Raw genomic sequence first — 22288 nt, 5'->3', positions numbered from 1 at the left:
TAATTTTATTCAAAATAAGAAGTGAGAGAAACATGAACGCCAATATTTCATTCAAGGGGTCACACTTATTTAGACCAACTCTACCAGAAATTTTACAATGACAGACCCCTATACAATTTTGACTATGAGTTTGAGAGAAAATACAACTAAGTACATAAATAAAAATAATAACTTAGAAAGAAGGAAAGAAAAGAAAAGAAAATGATTATTTTGTATGCATTGTTGTGCAAAACTCAGCCTCGTGACTCCTAAAGGTTCAGGACTGTTCAGTTATAAATTTACATATTCTATTAATTTATCAAAACTTAGCTCACGGCCCTTAAAGGTTCAGGGCAATTAAGACATATATGAAAATTAAATTTGAGGATAAAAAGAAAAGAAGATAAAATAATAATACTTATGAAAATAGTCATTTTTTATTTTTATTTATTTATTATTTTTTTTTCAAAAATATCTTTGAATAACTTTTAAAATACAGGGTCGTATCCCGGGAAGGATTTTCTACTTATCTCACTAGAGAGTGAGAATCTGACCCTCGTAGTTCATGAAGATCTTAAAAACTATATATATATATATATATTATTTTTTTTTAAAAATGACTCGTTAATTTTGAGGACAAAACTCTCTTACATTTCGCTAAGTCGCCTGAAGCCGGTCAACAATTAAATGACCTTCCAAATAAATGTCAAAGAGCACATAGGATACACATGTTGGTCATTATAAAGAGGGACACCTGTCCTAGATAGACCCGGCCCGCCTCGCTAAGTCAAATACACATGATGTAAATAAAGGGAAACCTAATAGGGATAATCAGATTCTGAGTTTCAGTTCTTCTAAGTTTAGCCTAATAGGGATAGGTGTCTAGACTGGCTTACTCGAGTGGACACTCGAGTTGGGGAGGGATAACTTATTCGGTAGTAGTGCTACTCCGCCTTCGTTGTCGATTCGAACCCTGCCTAATATGTATGACTAATAATTCTTCACCAGGTGCCTTGATACTTCAGCTATCTCAAAAAGAAGGTAGGATGCATGCCCTACATTTCTTCTATCCTATTTAAGAGACTTAGGGGGTGCACGAGAGAAGACAGTTTATAATTCAGTTCAACAATTTCAAAGAAATAAATGAGTGATAAGTAGAACATTAGGCCAATAAACACAAAAATAAAAAATAATTAAAGCAAGTAAAATTCAATATCAAAAGCTCGAATTCTGGTTAGTCCCCAGCAGAGTCGCCAGAGATGTCACACCCCTTTTTGGCCCAAGGGTCGAAGGATTTTTCTACTTAAAGTGACAGTTTTGAATAGGGATTATTTTTATTATTTTCAGAGTCGCCACTTGAAATTGAGTTATGGTGTTTCAAGTCACCTTTTTGAATCCGTAGTCAAAAGGAAATGACTCTTTATTATGATCTGCGAAAATAGAAGGCCGGATAAGGAATTCTGTTGACCGAGCAAAAGGTGTGAGGCACCCCTCGAGTCCCGTGGTTCTAGCACGGTCGCTTTTATTGACTTATCTTGACTTAAGCTATTTTTGAAAAACGTGTTAGGGCCTAAATTCGCTCATTCTATCATACCAAAATCTTGTCTCTATATCCTATATTAACCTAGTAAAAATTAATTTCTTAAGAAATCTTTGCCGAGGTACAATGTAGCATCCTCAAATTATTTTTAAACATCTCAAAAAGATGTGTACGCCGCATTCTTAATCGAGACAAAATTCAGTTATCCTATATTTGCCTAATGTTTAAAGGTTTGCCTACTAAAAATGTCACCTAACTTTAACGGTAAACATGAGTAAAAGTCGTTTAAAGAAATAAATTAATTTAATAAATATTTATTAAATTTTATTAATGATAATAAATAAAAATAATGGAAATAATAAAGTAAATAAAAATACACAAATCTTCCCATATTATGCTAAATTTAATATCATCCCAAAATTTAATCTCTTTAAGTTATCAGAAACCAAATCACAGATTCTAAGATAAATCAAACAAGAATCCTAAAAAGAGAAAAGAAAAGAAGAAAAAAAATGGCTAAAACACGAATTCATGAAATAAACAAGAAACTCTTGGTGACGCCGTTTACCGGTGGATTTCGCCTGAACAACAAGAAAAGTCGGATGGAAATGCTTCTAGGAAAAAATCCGGCGGATTTCAAGTGGGTCTCCACCAATTTTCAAGATGGCCAACATTTTGGCTAATTTCTGGCAATGAATTCGCCGGAACAATAACAAACATCAACAACGGCGGATTTGGATTTGGCATTTTACAAGCGTATTTTGCCAGGGAAGATAGTGAAATAGTCGTTATTTTGAGTTGAACTTGAAATACAAAATGTTCCACCACGTTAGATCTTGGTGTTGAAGAGGAACGAAACAACTGACTTATTCTTTAGACTTCCTTCTAACTTGAACTTGAAAATCTTCACCCTATTCTTCAGGCGGGCTCCTAAACTTGCAACTGATAATCTTCACTTTATTCTCTAGGCAAGCATCTTGACTTAATATTTCATCACCCTATTCTTTAGGCAGGCTACTAACTTGTAATTTCTTCATCCTGTTCTCCAGGCGGACTCCTGACTTGCTATTTCTGATTTTCCAAACATGTTCTTGAACTCAAAGTAAAAGGTGAACTAGAAAAGAAAAGTCCCATTATCCAGGAGGGTCCTGAGCTAAAAAATAAAATTTCTATTTTTCAGGAGGGACCTGAGCTAAAAAATAAAATCCTATTATCTAGGGGGTCCTGAGCTGAAAAATAAAATCCCATTATCTAGGAAGGTCCTGAGCTGAAAATAAAATTTAAATTATCCAGGAGGGTCCTGAGCATAAAGTAAAATCCCATTATCCAGGAAGGTCCTCAGCCAAAAATCAAGTCCCATTATCCAGCAGGATCCTGAGCAGAAAAAAAGTCCAATAAACACGAACAAAATTTTTTCCCCAGTTTGTACTAAAAATATTTTGTGAGTGTCATCACATCACAACTTTTAAGAAGTACAATAAAGAGGGGGAATCAAGGCCCCGATAAAGAAATACGTCTCTTCAGAGTAAAATTGATGATAAAAACTAGGAAGTGCGCCCCCTAAGGGTTAACGTGGAGGACTCTAACTAGAAAGTGTGTCTTCTAGGAGTCAAGTCTCAAGTTAGGAACTGCATCACTTAACAAACGAAACTTAAATTACCTAGACAAGGAAGTGCGTCTCCTAGGGATTAAATGAAATGACTCGACTAGAAAGTGCGTCTTCTAAGAGTAATGATTCAAGTTAGGAAGTGCGTTATCTAACAAATAAAATCTGAAATGCCCAGACAAGGAAGTGTGTCTCCTATGGGTCAAATGTAAGAACTCGACTAGAAAGTTCGTCTTCTAGGAGTGAAGATTCAAGTTAGGAAGTGCGTCGCCTGACACATGAAAATTAAATTACCCAGACAAGAAAGTGCATCTCCTAGGGGTTAAATGAAATGACTCGAATAGAAAGTGCGTCTTCTAGGAGTAATGATTCAAGTTAGGAAGTGTGTTACCTAACAAATAAAATATAAAATACCCATACAAGGAAGTGCGTCTCCTAGGGGTCAAATGTAAGAACTCGACTAGAACATTCTTCTTCTAGGAGTGAAGATTCAAGTTAGGAAGTGCATCACCTAACACATGAAACTTAAATTACCCAAACAAGAAAGTGCATCTTCTAGGGGTTAAATGAAATGACTCAACTCGAAAGTGTGTCTTCTATGAATAATGGTTATAATTAGGAAGTGCATCACCTAACACATGAAGCTTAAATTACCCAGACAAGGAAGTGCGTCTCTTTAGGGTTAAATGAAATGACTTGACTAGAAAGTGAGTCTTCTAGGAGTGAAATTTTAGGTTAGGAAGTGCGTTACCTAATACATTAAACTTAAATTACCCAGATAAGGAAGTGTATATCCTAGGGGTTAAATGAAATGACTCGACTAGAAAGTGCATCTTTTAGGAGTAATTGTTCAAGTTAGGAAGTGCGTTACCTAACAAATGAAACTTGAAATACCCAGACAAGGAAGTGTTCCTAGGGGTATAGAATGATAAGTTTGCACCATGATTGTGATTACTAAACAAGTGTAGGAATATTGCCTCTTGTATTTGTAAAAGTGAAGAATTGCATCTTTTTGATATCTAAGCTTTAAAATATTTGATTTAAAATCAACAATCACCTTTGTTTCAAACAAAGACAAATTATAATTTTAAAAACATGGTGATTGGTTTGTGGCACTTGGATTTCGAGGTGACTGTTCTTGCCCTTGTCTTGTTTAAGTTAATTTCCAATCGTTGATCAGTATTATCGACTTCTTATGCCATCGACCCCAAATTCTAGCTACTAAAAGTATTTGACTCAAATTGCATTTCCCTTGCATGATACTTCTAGGTTTAACTTCTAATGCACCTTGTATATCCCTATGAGTCCAAAAATTGCCAGATAACAAGCATTCTTGAGTACCTTACTTTATTTTGAAATATGTTAACTTTGTGTGTCAGTCCTTTGTCTTGCTTTGCGCAATTGAAAAAGTTGGTAGCAAATTTTGAAACTCTTTCTCACTTATCTTGACATGAATTTGACACAAAATACGAGAAAAATAATGATAATGATTTTCTGTTTGAAAATAAGAATAAAAATAAAATACAGAAAGTGAAGAAAAAGACAATAAACATCCCTTTGCACGACGATAAAAAGAAAAATACATCTACGTGTGGTAGCCGATTCCAGTGATTATGACATGCATTTTGAATTAAACAATCTGATCTCACCATACTAATCATTATCAACTTTTGCCCACTCATTTGAATTGGAAATAGAACTATTCTTGAACCTGTTCCCTCTGAGTTACAATCTTCCTTAGGCTAGTGGCACCGCAATGGGTTTCCGATAACAAGACTATATTATTTTTATTTCTTTCTCAACTCACCGTCACCTTATGGCTCCCATAAGAGTTTTCACCCATAAGACTCTCTCATTTTTATTGATCTCACAACTCACTGTGGCCTTATGGTGCCCAAGAGGGTTTTCACTAATAAGACTCTTATTTTTTAAATTTTTTTTGCTGAAGGAAAACGACGCCCAAAATATGAAACATCATGCACCCATAACTTGTTTAGCCTTGACATTCTCAAAGATTGATCTAAAAGTCTTTCTTCCATTGTAACTTGTTTTTTTGATAGGGTTAGAAAGAAAGGGTGTCATGAGGCTTAAAATTTTACATGGCAATGGGTGAAACATACAACTTTTGAAATCGATTCTTACAGAAAACAATAAATTTTTTTGCTCCAGGTTTATTTCATACTTGGTAACTTGAATTTTTAATTGGTTGGACCGAACCCCAGAGTAGAGCTGCCTACGTATCTTGTCGTAGCAAGAATCATGTCAAACGTAGTTCAAACATCTTTCGTTCTTTTTCTTGATTTTTTTAACTCTAACTTTGGCACTCTTTTTTTCTTTGACTTTTTTTTTGAAAGAGATTTTTTTTCGGACTCTATTTCCTTTCTTGACACTATTCTGACAATATTCTTTTTTGACATTTTTCTTTTCCTTTTCGTTTGACCTTTTAAAATCTATTTTGATTCCAAAATAGGGGTATGAAAGAAAATAAAACTAAAGCTCAAATGGGGTAACAAAAGATGACACAACATTTGGATAGCAAAATGAAATGCCTTCGTTATATCAATCCTTAAAAATGCAAGTACATAACATGCAATCTATGAGTGAAATATGAAGATCATACACATATTTTTCAATGTTGATCGTGACTAAGCACATGCATGTGCGTCACTTCTTTTAAGCTTGTGAACCATACAGGTCTACTTATATTGTACTTTTCTCTCAATGGATGACTCATACCCCTTTGGAGATAATTTATTTTTTGCTTCTTCTGACCGTGGAAACTATAGATCATCCGATTAATCTTCATTCAAAACGCTTGAGATGGACCTTCTCATTCATGACCAAGTCAGCTTTTGATTCTCAAAGTGATTGTCTTAATCCATTCAAGTGGGGCTTTAATTCGGTCTTCAAGCATCTCAACACTTTACTTATTTTCTTATATGATTTTCTTTTTTAAATGTTAACTTCTTGGCTCAATACTTCAGAATTAGATTGAATTTAAAGATCAGTCTGTGAATTCAACACGCATATCATATCACCAGAATCACTATAGAAAGAACTATCTAAAGAAAAGAAAGACAATCAAATAATATATATTAAAAAATAAAAATAAAAATAAAAGGGACACACATTTGTTGAAAGAAAGATAGAAGGGTTTGAACAGAAATAATAATAAAATAAGACAAGATAGATCCCAAACTACAAGCCTAAAATAATTTGGGTAGCAGAAACAAAAACAAAATAGACTACCAAAACTCCTTTCTTATGGGGAGCGAAGTGACTTCCAAATTGCCAAACTTAATATTTTAGTCACTGATTTGCATGTCAGCCTTAATGGAGTCTCCAAAGTCATTGCTGTATCATCTATTTTTTTTTCCTTTTTGGCCTTAACCATTCTAAATTTTTCACGGCCAAACTCTCTCCAAAGTAACCCGTCAGTAGTTTATCTTTTCCCCTACTCCTCTTAATTGGTTACAAACCTTTTCAAATGAGCCAAAGGATCACCATGACCCTCGTACATGTCCAACTTTGTTGTTTTGGACTCTAGAGGCAACTAAACATTGTTAAGCATGCACAAATCCTTGTAAGGAACTCTCTTTTTCTCTCTTATTACTTGCATGTTTTTCATATTTTGCTCCAAACTTCTCACCTTCCTAGCCATTTCTTCTTATTCCTCATTTCTAACAGTCTACACCACCTTGTTTTAGACCCTATACCATTTTTTATGGGTTATTTTGCCTGTTCTTTGGACCTAGTGTTGTATGGGTGAGATGTCAATTTTGCCACAAATCAACCACCTAAATATTATTTTGATTTTGGAGATAACAAATCTACCAAGGCTTAATATTTTCAAAACCTTTTCTTATGAATATCACCGAACCCGATATAAGTTGCCTACGTATCTCATCAAGGAGAGAATCATGTGTGCGTAGTTCGTGAAACTGGAGATATGAAGAATTACACTTTTTTATATTTGACTAATGAGAAAAAAAATTTCTTGAATTTATTAATAATGATAAAAAACACACATTTTCTTTTATTTTCGAAAACATATTAATTTCCTTTTTTATATAAGGATCAAAACTTTTTAATTTTTTTTTTTTTAGAAGGAAAGAAACCCCTTTTTTTTTAACATCATCGAACCCATGGAGGGCTGCCTACATATCTCACTAAGATGAGAATCAGGCGTGCGTAGTTCGTGAAACTAACAAAATATTTTTTGTAAGGGATGACACTTATTTGGACCAACTCTATCGAGAATTTTACAAAGACAGACCTCTTTACTAGCTCAACCATGGGCTTGGAAGAAAATACAACTAAGTACGCTAGAGAAAGACATAAAATAACTTAGAAAGAAAGAGAGAAAAATGATTATTTTACGCATGTTGTTGTGCAAAATTCAATCTCACAACCCCTAAAGGATCAGGATTGTTACGATTTATATGTTTACATATTTTATTATTTTATAAAAATTCAGCTCACAATCCTAAAGGTTCAGGGCTATTAGGATTTGTATTAAAAATTAAATTTGAGAATAAAAAAAAAGAAGAAAGAGAACATAAAATAAAATATAAAATAATATCACTAATGAAAAATAATCATAATTTTAAAAATATCCTTAGATAAATTAGAGAATGAATTTTATATTTTAGAAGACAGAGCTGTATTCTGGGAAGGATTTCCTTCGTATCCCACTAAAGAATGAGAATCAGACCGTCGTAGTTCATGAAAACTAAAAAAAACTAAATTTTTATTTTCAAAAATTTTGTTGTTATTATTATTTTAGAGAAAGATAATTAAATTTGGAGGACAAGACACTCTCTTGTATTTCGCCAAGTTGCCTAAAGCCGGTCAACAATCAAATGACCTTCCAAATAAATGACAAAGAATACATATGATGCACATGTTAATCATTATAAAGAGGGAAATTTGTCCTAGACAGACCCTACCCCTGTACCGAGTCCCGCTAAGTCAAATGCACATGATGCAAATAAAGCAGAACCTAATAGGGATAACCAGATTTTGAGTTTCAGTTCTACTAAGTTTAGCCTGATAGGGATAGATGCCTAGACTGGCTTACCCGAGTGGACACTCAAGTCGGGGAGGGAGAACTTATTCGGTAGCATTTCTACTTTGACTTCGTTGTTAATCCAAAACCCCGCCTAACATGTGTGACTAATAATATTTCACCAGGTTCCTTGACACTCCGTCTATCTAAAAAAGAAGGTAGGATGCATATTTTGCATTCCTTTTAACCTATTTTCAGAGACTCAGTGGGGGTGTGCACGAGAAGATAATTTATAATACATTTCATCAACATCAAAGCAATAAATGAGCGACAAGTTGCACATTAGGCCAACAAACACAATATAAAAATAATTAAAGCATGTAAAAGCCAATATCCAAAGCTCAAATTCTAGTTATTCCCCAACATAGTCGCCAGAGATGTCACACCCCTTTTTCGATGTGGTATCAAAGTCGAAGGGTTTTTCCAATTAAAGTGACGTTATTGAATAGGGATTATTGTAATTACATAGTCGTTACTTGGAATTGTGTTATGGTGTTTCAATTCACCTTTTTGAATCTCTAGTCAAGAAGAAATGCCTCTTTATTACGGTCTACGAAAATAGAAGACCAAATAAGGAATTTTGTTGACTGAGGGGAAGGTATGAGGCATGCCTCGAGTCCCGTGGTTCTAGCATGGTCGCTTTTATCGGCTTATACTTAAATTTATTTACTTTAATAAACTATATTAGGACCTAGATTCACTCATTTTTTTAATATCTAAAATTTGTCTATATATTTTGTATTAAACTAGTGGAAAGTAATTAAGGCGATCTTTGCCAAGGTGCAATATTGCATCCTCAAATTATTTTTAACTTCTCAAAAAGATGCGTACGCCGCATTCTTAATATTTAATTATTTTATACTTGCCTAACGTTTAAAAGCTTGCCTATCGATTAGATCGCCTTTACAATAGTATATTCATTTTATTATAACGAAAAGTCAGTAGCAGGGCTTTCAAACTTCGTCGTATTAAACTTTATTTTTATCAACGTAATACTCAAAAATTGAGCCAACTAAGTGAGAAACAATATATGTAAATCAAAACGAAACCAATTATTTTTAAAGAAAGCAAGTAAAAAAAGAGAAAAATAAACTTTTTTATTAAAATTCATATCAAACAAAACCTGTAAATAACTGTCGTTTAAATAGATAGAAATGAACCTTTTATATGCTTCTTTACAATTTCAATATTTGATATATGATAGACACAAAAATAGACATTTAAATATCATGTACAGATCTTTACATAGTGTTAAATAACAACACAGAGATCGAAATCGATAATGCACTAATAATTTTTAAAGCTTAGAGTTAAATGGCATGGAACTTACGTATGACTATTTTATTTTTTAGATATTAAATAAGGTGTAAGGTGAGCCTAAATAAGTAAGAATTGTTACTCTCTTCAGTTTATCTCACATCCTCTATGTTTTAGTTAGCCATAAGAAAACGATATTTTTTTTATAATAAAAAATAAATTAAAGAATGTTAGTGTTCATAACCTAAAATATGTTAACTTTGAATTTTTTTTTTTTTTACTTTAATTAGATAATCTATAGCAACATAAGTATTTATTATTTATATTTTATTTCAAATTTAATTTTCTATTCCTTAGTAAAACATTAGCTGTAGGAAATTATTTAGTTATTTCAAAATAATTTACATTTAAAGTGTATTGAAAAAGTCATGTCTTTAAATGTATTCTAGAAGCCATCAAGAGATATACTTGAGAAGGCTTACTCTAGAAGCTATCAAGAGATACACTTGAGAAGACTTACTCTAGAAGCCATTAAAAGATATATTTGAGAAGGCTTACTTTCAAAGCCATCAAAAGGTGTACTTGAGAAGTTAAGTCTTACCTATAAATAGTCCCTCAATCCTTACTGCAATCTTTAACTTTTAAGAAAAACATTAAAAAATTTCTCTTTAACTTTTAAGAAAAACATTAAAAAAGTTTCTCTTTAGTTTCTCTGCTTAATAATTTAGGTATTATAGTTTAACTTGCTGGTATTTGTCTTGATAATTTTGTTGATTTCTGTATCCTCTAATTAATTAGGGAAGTGCTTGTTTAATCCTGGGGAAACATTTCACACTGCTGGAATAGTTTCTTAGGACAGTACCTAGCACAACTCAAGTATAATTAATATATCACTTAAAATAATATCTTAATAATATTCAATATTATTAATTGTTATTATTACTGTTCCCCAACAATTTAAGAAACTATGCCAAGTAATTCTACTCCTGGTACTTCGGCTACCGAAACAACTTCTAATGCTCCTGTTCCGGTTGTTCTACCATATGTAAAGCTATTTCCTGATGTTTCAAATATTGAAATATTCGCTAATGAAAACTTTAAAAGGTGGCAAGAACAAATTTTTTCACTACTTGATGTTCATGGTGTTGCATATGCTTTGGCACAAACACAACCTAGTGCAGATGTTGATGGCAAAATTTGGAGTCATGGTAATACGCCAATAAGGTATGTCGCCATACTATTTTACAAATAATTTTTAATGAATTGTTTGATATGTATTGTAGTTGCAAAAAAGCAAAAGTCATCTGGGAAACTTTAATCAAGAAGTTTACAGCTGAAGATGTAACCAAACAAAAGTTTGCGGTTGGAAAATTTTACAATTGGCAAATGAGTGATGTGAAAGAAATAAAAATTCAAATAAATGAATATAAAAAACTGTTAGAAGATTTGAAGGATGAGGACATCACTTTACCAGAAAAATTTATTGCCGGAGTGTTGATTGAAAAATTATCCAAATCATGGAATGACTATAAAAATAACTTGAAACATAAGCAGACAAATTTTACTATTGAGGAAATAATAACTCATATTCTTATTCAAAATACCAATAGAAAGGAGTCATTCAAAGATAAGCAGGCTGCGCTCAACGCAAATTTAGTACAAGGTCAACAGAGCAACAACAAAAGGTATGGTAATAAGTTTCAAGGTTACAAGCCTAATAATCCCAATTTTAAGAAAAAAAAAAGGCACTTGTTTTACTTATGGAAAACCAGGTCATTATGCCGCTCAATGTAGGCACAGAATAAAAAATAACAAAGAAATGAGAAATCCTTCCAAAGCTAATTTAGCTGAAGGAGATGAAATAATTACACCTGTTATTTCTCAAGTGAATATGGTAGTACATATAAAAGAATGGGCGGTAGACTCTGGAACTACTCGACACATTTGTACAAATCGAGAAACATTTGCCTCCTATACATCAATAGAAGATGACAATGAAGTATTCTACATTGGAGACTCAAGAACTGATAAAGTCTTGGGCAAGAATAAAGTACTCCTAAAACTCACTTCAGGAAAAACTTTATCCCTAATGGATGTACTACATGTTCCTATAATGCGAGCAAACCTGATTTCTGTGGCTTTGCTGGATAAAGCTGAAATGAAAGTGTTTGTTGAATCTAATAAGTTTATTTTGACAAAAAATAATGTATTTGTGGGAAAAGGCTATTGTAACCATGGACTTTATGTACTTAATATTATCAATAATAATGCATCAGTTTCTACTTATATGATTGAATTTATTTCTTTATGGCATGCTAGATTAGGCCATGTTAATATCAAATATATAAAGAATATGTAATCACTTGATTTAATATTTGGTTTGGATTCAAGTAATTTTGATAAATGTAAAATTTGTGTTGAAGCTAAAATTACTAAAAAGGTATGTTTTTCAATTAATAGAGAAACTGAATTGTTATCTTTGATTTAAAACAAACTTTGAATAGAGGTGGTAAAATATATTATGTGACCTTTATTGATGATTTCTCTAGATTTACTAAGCTGTATTTGCTTAGAAATAAAGATGATGCATTTGATGCTTTTATATCGTATAAATATGAAGTTGAAAATCAACTTAGTAGAAAAATCAAGAGAATTAGATCTGATAGAGGTGGAGAATATATATCTTTAAATGCTTTTTGTGAAAAGAAGGTATTATTCATGAAGTAACTCTGCCTTATTCTCCTGAGTCTAATGGTGTAGCTGAAAGAAAAAATAGGACACTGAAAAAATGATGAATTCTATGTTAATTAGCTCTAATGCTCCTGATAATTTGTGGGGTGAAGCTATTTTATTTGTGTGTCATTTACAAAATAGAATTTCTCATAAAATAACTAGCAAAACCCCTTATGAATTGTGAAAAGGTTATAAGCCTAATTTGAAATATTTAAAACTGTGGGGTTGCCTTGCTAAAGTTCTTGTTCCTGAACCTAAAAAGAGAAAAATAAGTTCTAAAACTGTTGATTGCGTGTTTATTGGATATGCAGAACATAGTGCTGCATACATATTTCTTGTCTTGAAAAGTGATGTACTTGATATTAATACTATAATTGAGACAAAGAATGCTGAATTCTTTGACATATTTTTTCACTATATGATAAAATCTCTCATGCACCTGTTGAAAGAGAAAATGAATCGACCTTTAATATTGAGGAACTGAGATGGAGTAAAAGGCCTAGAAAAGAATACTTTTCTTATGGAAATGATTTTCAAACTTTTCTTGTTGATAATGAAACATCAAATCATTTTGAAGCTGTATTTTCTTCTGATGCTAAATTTTGGAAAGAGGCAATAAAAATTGAGCTTGATTCAATTATGAAAAATAATACCTGAATTTTAACTGATTTACCTCCTGGTGCAAAATTGATTTGTTGTAAATGGCTTTTCCAAAAGAAACTTAATGCGGGTGGATCTATAGATAAATATAAAGCTCGGTTAGTAGCTAAAGGATTTTCTCACAAGCAAAATATTGATTATTTTGATACATTTGCACCAGTAGCAAGAATTTCTTCTATTCGAATTTTAATTGCATTAGCATCAATTCATAAGTTGTTTATCCATCAAATGGATGTAAAAACAGCTTTCTTAAATGGCGATTTAGAAGAAGAAATTTATATGGTTCAACCTGAAGGATGTGTAATTTATGGACAAGAAAATAAAGTTTGTAAATTAACTAAATCTTTTTATGGCCTTAAACAAGCTCCTAAATAGTGGCATGAGAAATTTGATCAAGTCTTAATAAAAGATGGTTTTTCTTTTGTTGAGGTGGATAAATGTATTTATACAAAAGTAGTAGATAATAATTATGTGATAATTTGCTTATATGTTGATGAAATTCTTATATTTGGTACATGTTTAAATATTGTGGAATGTACCACATTATTTTTGTCTACTAACTTTGATATGAAAGATCTGGGTGAAGTGAATATGATATTGGGAATTAAAGTTATAGGGAGTGGAGATGGTACAATGTTGTCACAAGAACATTATGTTGAAAAACTTCTTAAGAAGTTTGAATGTTGGGAGGTAACTCTCGTAGCAACTCCTTATGATGTTAATTCTAAATTAAAAAGGAATAATGGTGACCCAATTTCTCAGTCTAAGTATGCACAGATTATTAGGAGTCTGATGCATTTAATGAATTTTACCAGGCCTGATATAGCCTATGCTGTGTGTAGACTGAGTAGATATACTTATAATCCTAATAATGAGCATTGATATGCATTATTGTGATGATGAAATATTTGAGAGGAACCGTGAATTATGGTATCTCGTATAGAGGATTTCCTTTAACTTTAGAAGGGTATTGTGATGCAACTTGGATCTTTGATTCAGACGAGACAAAATTCACTAGTGGTTATGTGTTCACGCTTGGTGGAGGTGCAATATCATGGAGATCAGCTAAGCAGACGATCATTTCTAGATTAACTATGAAATCAGAGTTTGTGGCTCTAGAATTAGCTGGTACTGAGGCTGAATGGCTAAGAAATTTCTTAGAAAATATCCCTTTTAAAAAGGACGATATGTTTCCTCATAGCCTTTTGAAAAAGGATAATCTGTTGTCTAATATCCCTTTAAAAAAGGATGATCTGACGCCTCCTATATATATACACTGTGATTATCAAGCCGCAATTGCTATTGCAAGAATAAATCTTACAATTATAAGAGTGGACATATAAAATTGAGGCATTATGTTGTTAAGCAGATGCTGAGAGATGAAATAATTTCCATTGATTAGTGAAGTCAGAATTGAATTCGGCCGATTCACTGACTAAACTTGTGGGAAGTAAATTAATTCTTCAAACATAAAAAAAGATGGGGTTAAGGCTAATAAGATTGTCAATAGATATGGTAACCCAACCTATGTGATTAGAGATCCCATGAAGTAGGTTCATATGGGTCATAACAAGTCGATATTGACTTTGCGCACTTATTGAGAGTGCTTGAACTGCTACTAAAATGGAGAGATAAGTTATTAACTCTTAATGAATTCATAGTCCTTATGGATGGAGTATTTAAAGCAGTGTACACTTGATGAATGCACCTATATAAGAAGTGGAATGAGGCCGTTCCTATGAGACTTTGGCCTTAGTCTCTAGAGCTCCCATAAATACCAGGCACGCACATGGCCTATTGGTGCGAAACCGCATTGAACAATAAAATTATGGTCAAAATGTGATTGATAAAGTCTCTGGCTTACAACAAAAGTTATTCGGTTCATAGAAATAGTATATTTCACCGGTAATTTTGTAAGTTAAATTTTATTGGTCTAAGTTTGGTTCATAGTCCAGAAGACACCAAATCTACTGCGTTTTGTCCATCCAAATCTAACAAGTTAAAATTTCTTTTCTATAAATTATTTTGAAATAATGCGGGGATTGTAGGAAATTATTTAGTTATTTCAAAATAATTTACATTTAAAGGGTATTGAAAAATCCATGTCTTTAAATGTATTCTAGAAGCCATCAGGAGATGGACTTGAGAAGTCTTACTCTAGAAGCGATCAAGAGATATACTTAAGAAGGCTTACTCTAGAAGCTATCAATAGATATATTGAGAAGGCTTACTCTAGAAGCCATTAAAAGATATACTTGAGAAGGCTTACTTTGGAAGCCATCAAGAGATGTACTTGAGAAGCTAAGTCTTACCTATAAACAGTCCGTCAATCCTTACTGCAATCTTTAACTTTTAAGACAAACATTAAAAAATTTCTCTTTAGTTTCTTTGCTTAATAATTTTTTTATTATGGTTTAACTTGTTGATATTTGTATTAATAATTTTGTTGATTTCTGTATTCTCTAATTAAATAGGAAAGTGCTTGTTTAATCCTGGGGAAACATTTCACACTGCAGAAATAGCTTCTTAGGACAGTGCCTAGCTCGAATCAAGTATAATTAATATATCACTTAAAATAATATCTTAATAATATTCAGTATTATTAACTGTTATTATTACTATTCCCCAACATTAGCATCATCACAGTCTCTTTTACACAACTACTCCAAAGAAAAGAAATAAAAAAACACATGCACACACACCTAGCATCCACAGCTAAGCATATGTTTCAATTTGTGTATTTCATGAACAAAAAGACTGTTGGTTTATTATGTTTAAAAGGAAAAATCATCGGCACAATAGAGAGTGGCAACCACCCTTGATAAAAATATCCCTTCTTTCTATTAACTTCATTTTTTTTCTGGATAACCCAATTCTTATTTCTCACCAGAAAATTCCTTTCTTCAAAACATTGATGCAATCTATATATATATATATATATAGAAAAGAGGATTAGAGGCATGCTGACGTGACATGCCTCTAAAGCCAGGATTGTGATTTATCTTTTTTCCTATTTTTTTGAGCTTTTTCCTCATTTTAATTTCTTTCTTATAATTTTCTTAATAAATTCATTAATTATATTTACTGTTACATAAATTCATTAATTATGTTTACTATTACAACCCCTACCCACATCTCTCTACTTTTCCCATTTTTCAGTTGTAAATTCAGCCATTTCAATTGATGGTGGAAGATTTTACTGGGAAAGAAATTCAGATGAAAAGGTAAAAAGAATTGAGATAATTTTTTCTCGGATTTCAATTGAGGAACGTGAAAAATTATGTTCATCTTTATGATTCTCTTGGTTGGAATTCACTGGTGGCTATTAAAATTATTCGGGGCATGAAGAAGTATCGTGATGCTGCAATGATTGAGGTTGAAATGCTTCAACAGCTTGGTAAATACGACAATGGTGGCAATTAGTGAGTAATGGACTGTTAAATATATTGTTATCCTAACCCGTGTACCTCATTCATGGGATTTTTGTTATTTGTCAAGTGGTTGAACTGGTTTGTTCCTTACAGTTGCGTACAAATACAGACTGGTTTGACTATCGTTATCATATCTGTATTGTAAGTATATGATTGATTTGAACTGATTAGTTTTCTCACCTAACAAATCTTATAGGGATTAAAATTTTGGATGAACTTAAATGGTGTTAATAGGTCTTTGAGAAGCTTGGACCAACCTTATACGATTTTCTTCTCAAAAACAATTACCATTCATTTCCCATTGATCCTGTCTGTGAGATTGGAAGACAACTGTTGATTGTGTAGCATGTGTGTAAAAAAAAGCTTTGTGCACATTTCGTTTCTTTAATCATGCATATATAGACATACATAAAGATAGGCTTTAGTGTTGACATAGTGATTTACCTCATGATCGAAGCATGCATTATTTATTCGTACTTGATACGAGAAAGACAACAGAAGGCTCAAAAACTACTCAAAATAGTCCACAAATCAACTAGAACCCGAGGACCCCTTTGAGAGAAACTTTCGGCCAACAATAACAACACAAGGATTACAAGATACAAGGTGTATTTTAACACCAAAAGAACAACAATGACACAAGATGAAACAAGTCACGGATTCAACACAAACACAAGGGAAATTGCATAGAAAATAAAGATAGATAGTGAGACCAAGATTATTACAAATTAAGAACCAAGTGTATTTCAACACTAACCCCTAATGAAAGTAAAAATCAAAACCACACTCTTACGGTGACTACGAAGGGAATGAACTCACCTTAAGATCTACCGTTTCCAAGCAAAGATCAATATTGGCTTTTCTAAGCCCTATGCTAAGGATGGCTTTTCCAAGCCCTACAACTAAGGGTGTTACACTCTCAAAAGAGATAAAATATGTCTTTCAATTCTTCATCCTTCAAAATCTACAAAGAAATGAGTTAAAATGACCTATTTATAGTGTATTACAAAAGAAGACAAAAAGACCACTTTGCCCTTAATGATAAGTGCGGCCATGTTGTGTAAATACACTATGTGTAGTGTCCAAAATGCCCTTAATTAAGGTCTAAAACCGTGAGTCCTCAATCTTAAATGCTCCAAGCAATCTTCCACATGCGAGATTGCTTTAAATTATGCTCAAAACGGGTCCTCCATGCATGTTCTTGTATTCTCGAGGTGACCAAGTCTTGAGCCTCTATATGTTGGCCTCCAAAGATGTCATCAAAAGATAAGATGGCTATTTGTTCCGTATCATCCTCCCCTTCTTGAAAAGGATTTGACCTCGAATCCAAACCTTGCAAAACCGAAGAGAGAACAAACAAATACAAACTCCTCATGGCATGAGGGTTAGGGTTAGCATAACAAATCATCTCAACATGCCAAGGTTGCACATATTTGCAATATAACCAAGAATCCTTTGAAAGGAATATTAAAAACTCAACAAAAGATGTACAAAGGATTTGGTTATAGGATACATCAAGAGTGACACTTTGCTTGTCATGTAGACCAAGCAACAAGTTTGGTGCACCAACATCATCATTTCTAAATTTGGCACCGAGGTCAAATGGGAAAAGTGGCCATAGACACGGGTCTCGATAACACTTCCCTCTCCCGTGGTCTATACCCAAACTAAATAACATACTCTCTACAGTAACATACATATCATCCAAAGCAAATAGAGAAGAGAGAAAGGTATCACTCAAATCGACTTCTACTAAGGTGCTCTCATGTGTGTACTCACTACTAATTTCCCAATAATCACCATGAGTACTCTCAACAATGAAATCACACAAAGTAGAAGAAGTATTAGCTTCCGCAACTACACATTTCTTACCCTTAAGAGTACTTTCATCTTCCAAGAAGAGATTTTCCTCTTTAGGAGGAATGTTGTCACACCATAGTGGGTTAGCATATAGGCTATAGCTTCCAAGGCAAGCTATACCATTATTTTCACCACTAGGTTCATTAGGAGTGTTTAAATCATCTTCAAATAAGACATTATACCTAAAAACAGCATGATCTATTTCATGGGCAGATTCAGAACAAACACGTTCATCACTCTCTAAAAGATCAATATCAAGTTTCAAAGAGATTTTAAGTGCAAGATTATCCCAAGAATAGCTCTTGAGTTCACTCCTATTCCTTTTATCAACATTTTCAACATCATCACACACTTGAGGTTCATTAATTACATCATACACATCCTTAAGTGGTGGGTAATTTTCACATATAAGTTGATCAACACAAATTTCAGAAGATAATGTACTTTCATTCAACATAATGGTTTCAACACTAGGTGGACATAAATCGATCTTACAAGAAGAGTCGATTCGGTCATCAATAGGATTAACTAGTGTATCCATACTCACAACATGTACATTATCATCAAGTGGCAAAGAAGCAATACACTCACATAAAGGCAAGATACAACTCACACTTAATGGGATACTAGCCACACAATTATCATTCACATGTACAAAAGTGTAAGAGTTAGCCATTTTACCTTAAAGTCCTTGAGTAGATTCTTCTTTGTCATGGTGTGAAGGTCCTCCAAAAGCTTGGGCAGCAACTTCCTTTTGGCAGTGTTCTTCTTTGCTTGCCATGTTGGTACCTACACAAATGTCCTTTGAAATAGAAGGACAACCAATGTTAGCATGGTTTGGTGGTAATCCCGTCACTTTGCTCCACACAACCTCTCCTTTTTCCACTCGGATTACCATCTTGCACTTTGCTCCACACAACCTCTCCTCATGGTTTGGTGTATACTCCTTCTTGGATCAATATTATAAAGCTCACGAGTACCCCTCAGTTTTGGAGATGCATACTCTCTTCTTCTCATTGGACAACCTCCACCAGAGCTAGTATAACCATTCACACTATATCGATCTTGATAAGGAGTACTACAAGGTGGAGAATATGAATCTTTGCACTCCTCACATGTACTCTCATCATAGTTCTCATAAGCTTTACGAACGAAAGGGTTATACCTAACACCAAATCTAGGTTCGAAGTGAGAATTGTAAGACTCCTCATATGCCCCAACGTCATCATAAGATCCATCACGAGGACCTATATCATCTCCAAAGTCATCATAAACACTAGGTACTTTATTCACCTTATTTTATCCCCCAAAACAATAATTTTCAAATCTTCCCAAGTTTTGATCATGGCTATTTTCATAGCCTCCATAATCTCCCTCAACTTCATAGTCATAAAACCCCTCACTACAATCATAGTCTCCCATGTTGTAGTCACAGTAATCCCCGGCTATCGAAGACATATTCCCCTTTATAACCTTTTGAACCTACAAAATGAACAAACAAGATTAGTAGTAAAAGCTCCTCACCAACACTCATATTCACTCACTTTTGTGATCCTCACAATTAGAGCAGCGAATATTGAAAGTTGCTTATACTCCGGTAGTCAATAAGATGTCAATTCTACTTGGCAGTCGGAATAGATTCTTGTTTGATCGACTCAAGATAGAAAATTCTACTTACGAACTTGAAACAAAAAGTTACGATGAATTAAAAATGAGAAAAGAACACAAATAATGAAGACACGACAAAAACGGATTCAAAAACTAATTCACAATCTAGTAGGTGATTACTAGTTGCTAATTAGTACTGGAATCAAGAAATGAAACTAACGTAACAAAGAAAAGAAACTTTAAAATCTGAAATTTGAGCTTCAAGGTTTTTTTTAGGAACGTTGATGACGTGGCAATTTAGTGACATAGCAGTTTGCAATTTAGATTGATCAAATTTTTTGACTTTCCTTACACCTTTTTGGCAAGACACCTTTTTGAAAGCCTTTGTCTCCTTTTCTCTTTTGTTTGTCTTGGTATGTACCCTTACTCTCTTTTGGTAATGAGTCTTTTTGAAAGTCCTATTGTCCCCTATCTTTTTTTGTATGTTCTTTGAGATATGTTTCAAGACTAACAAAAGACTACACTCTTTTCTCCACTCTTTAAGATCAAACCACACCTATTGAATGTTCTTGTTTGACAATAAATGATGAACATGAAGAATAACAAGAACACTCAAAAGATTGAAACAAAACCAAATGAACTCCAAATTAAATGATTTTGGATTCCTTTTGCTCACGTTAAACTCCATAACACAACCATTCATTTTTCAAGCCACAATATCAACAACAAGCCTTCCAATTTTGAGCTTCACCTTACAAGTTTCTTCAACCTTAAACTCAACAATGGTGAACAACTCAAAACCACCCGGATTAAGCTCAAATCCAAGATCTAGACTCACTTAGTGTTAGGGAACAAGAACCTAACACTAGAAACAAACAAAACACACTAAAATCTCCTAAATCTAAGTCTCAAATTTCAGCTCAAACACAAAAGCGGGACATATTTCTTTTTTTTTTTTTTGAGATTTTTGGTTTTTCAACACTTTTTTTTTAATTTTTCAACTAACAAGCCCAATTTTGATTTTGTTGGAACAAAATCAATCCTTGCTTTGATACCAAATGATATGAGAAAGACAAGAGAAGGCTAAAAAACTACTCAAAACAGTCCACAAATCAACTAGAAACCGAGGACCCCTTTGAGAGCAAATTTCGGCCAAAAATAACAACACAAGGATTACAAAATACAAGGTATATTTTAACACCAAAATAACAACAATGACACAAGATGAAACAAGTCACGGATTCAACACAAACACAAGGGAAATTGTATAGAAAATAAAGATAGATAGTGAGACCAAGATTATTACAAGATTAAGAACCAAGTGTATTTCAACACTAAACCCTAATGAATGTAACAATCAAAACCACAGTCTTACAGTGACCACCAAGGGAATGAACTCACCTCAAGATCTACCGTTTCCAAGCAAAGATCAATATTGGCTTTTCCAAGCTCAATGCTAAGGATGACTTTTCCAAGCCCTAAAACTAAGGGTGTTACACTCTCAAAAGAGATAAAATATGTCTTTCAATTCTTCATCCTTCAAAATATGCAAAGAAATGAGTTAAAATGACCTATTTATAGTGTATTACAAAAGAAGACAAAAAGACCACTTTTCCCTTAATGATAGGTGCGGCCATGATGTGTAAATACACCATGTGTAATGTCCAAAATGCCATTAATTATGGTACAAAACCATGAGTCCTCAATCTTAAATGCTCCAAGCAATCTTCCACAGGCGAGATTGCTTTAAGTTATGCTCAAAATGGGTCCTCCATGCATGTTCTTTTATTCTCGAGGTGACCAAGTCTTGAGCCTCTATATGTTGGCCTCCAAAGATGTCATCAAAAGATAAGATGGCTATTTGTCCCGTATCAGTACTTTTGTATCATCAAGCATACATTCCAATTATTTTTCCAACTGTTCCGTCATGCAATTGATTATGATTCTTCTTGTCTTGTAGTTATGCATGATTTGCATCTTATCTATACCGACTTGAAGCCTGAGAACATACTTCTCACCTTTCCTGAATATGTTAAGGTTCCTGACTACAAGGTATGCTCTGGTTCCTTAATATGTATGAGGTGTAACCTTTTGTAACCTTAGTATTTTGTCCTTGATACTGTTATCTAAACTTATGTTTGTCAATTGTCTTATACATGTTTCTTCAAGGTCACCAAAAGATGGTTCATACTATAAGAGAATCCCAAAATTAAGTGCTATAAAGGTAATAGATTTTGGTAACATAATATATGACCATCTGAATCAGACATATGTTGTGTCAACTCGTCATTACCGTGCACCTGAAGTTATTCTAGGTAAGAAGTCAAAACGTCTAGGGTTATTTGTTTCCCTGATTCCTTGAATCATCAACGTCACTTTATCTATTTTTTCCAGGTCTTGGATGGACCTACACTTGTGATATATGGAGTATTGGGTGTATCCTTGTGGAACTTTGTTCGGTATGCTCTGTTCAAACTAGATGAATTATGGTTTCTTTTAGTTTTTACTTGAATGCAGTTTATGGTTTCTACTTAATCAGTTAATCC

At 33.2% G+C, this 22288-nt stretch overlaps 1 protein-coding gene and 1 pseudogene across 1 annotated transcript; both read left to right on the top strand.

Moving 5' to 3' along the window:
- Positions 1 to 10260: 10260 nt before the first annotated feature.
- LOC124885240 lies at positions 10261 to 11556 on the top strand. Its single transcript, XM_047414940.1, has 2 exons — positions 10261 to 10674; positions 11061 to 11556. Exons 1-2 carry the CDS (start codon positions 10418 to 10420, stop codon positions 11242 to 11244), a joined length of 441 nt encoding a protein of 146 aa, XP_047270896.1. The 5' UTR covers positions 10261 to 10417; the 3' UTR covers positions 11245 to 11556.
- Positions 11270 to 22225, top strand: LOC107874124 (annotated as a pseudogene).
- The last annotated feature ends 63 nt before the right edge of the window (positions 22226 to 22288 follow it).

The sequence above is a fragment of the Capsicum annuum genome, chromosome 6 (assembly GCF_002878395.1).
Source record: "Capsicum annuum cultivar UCD-10X-F1 chromosome 6, UCD10Xv1.1, whole genome shotgun sequence".
Classification (NCBI taxonomy): Eukaryota; Viridiplantae; Streptophyta; class Magnoliopsida; order Solanales; family Solanaceae; genus Capsicum; species Capsicum annuum.
Note: the sequence above shows the minus strand (reverse complement) of the source record. Positions and strands in the feature narration are given on the sequence as shown.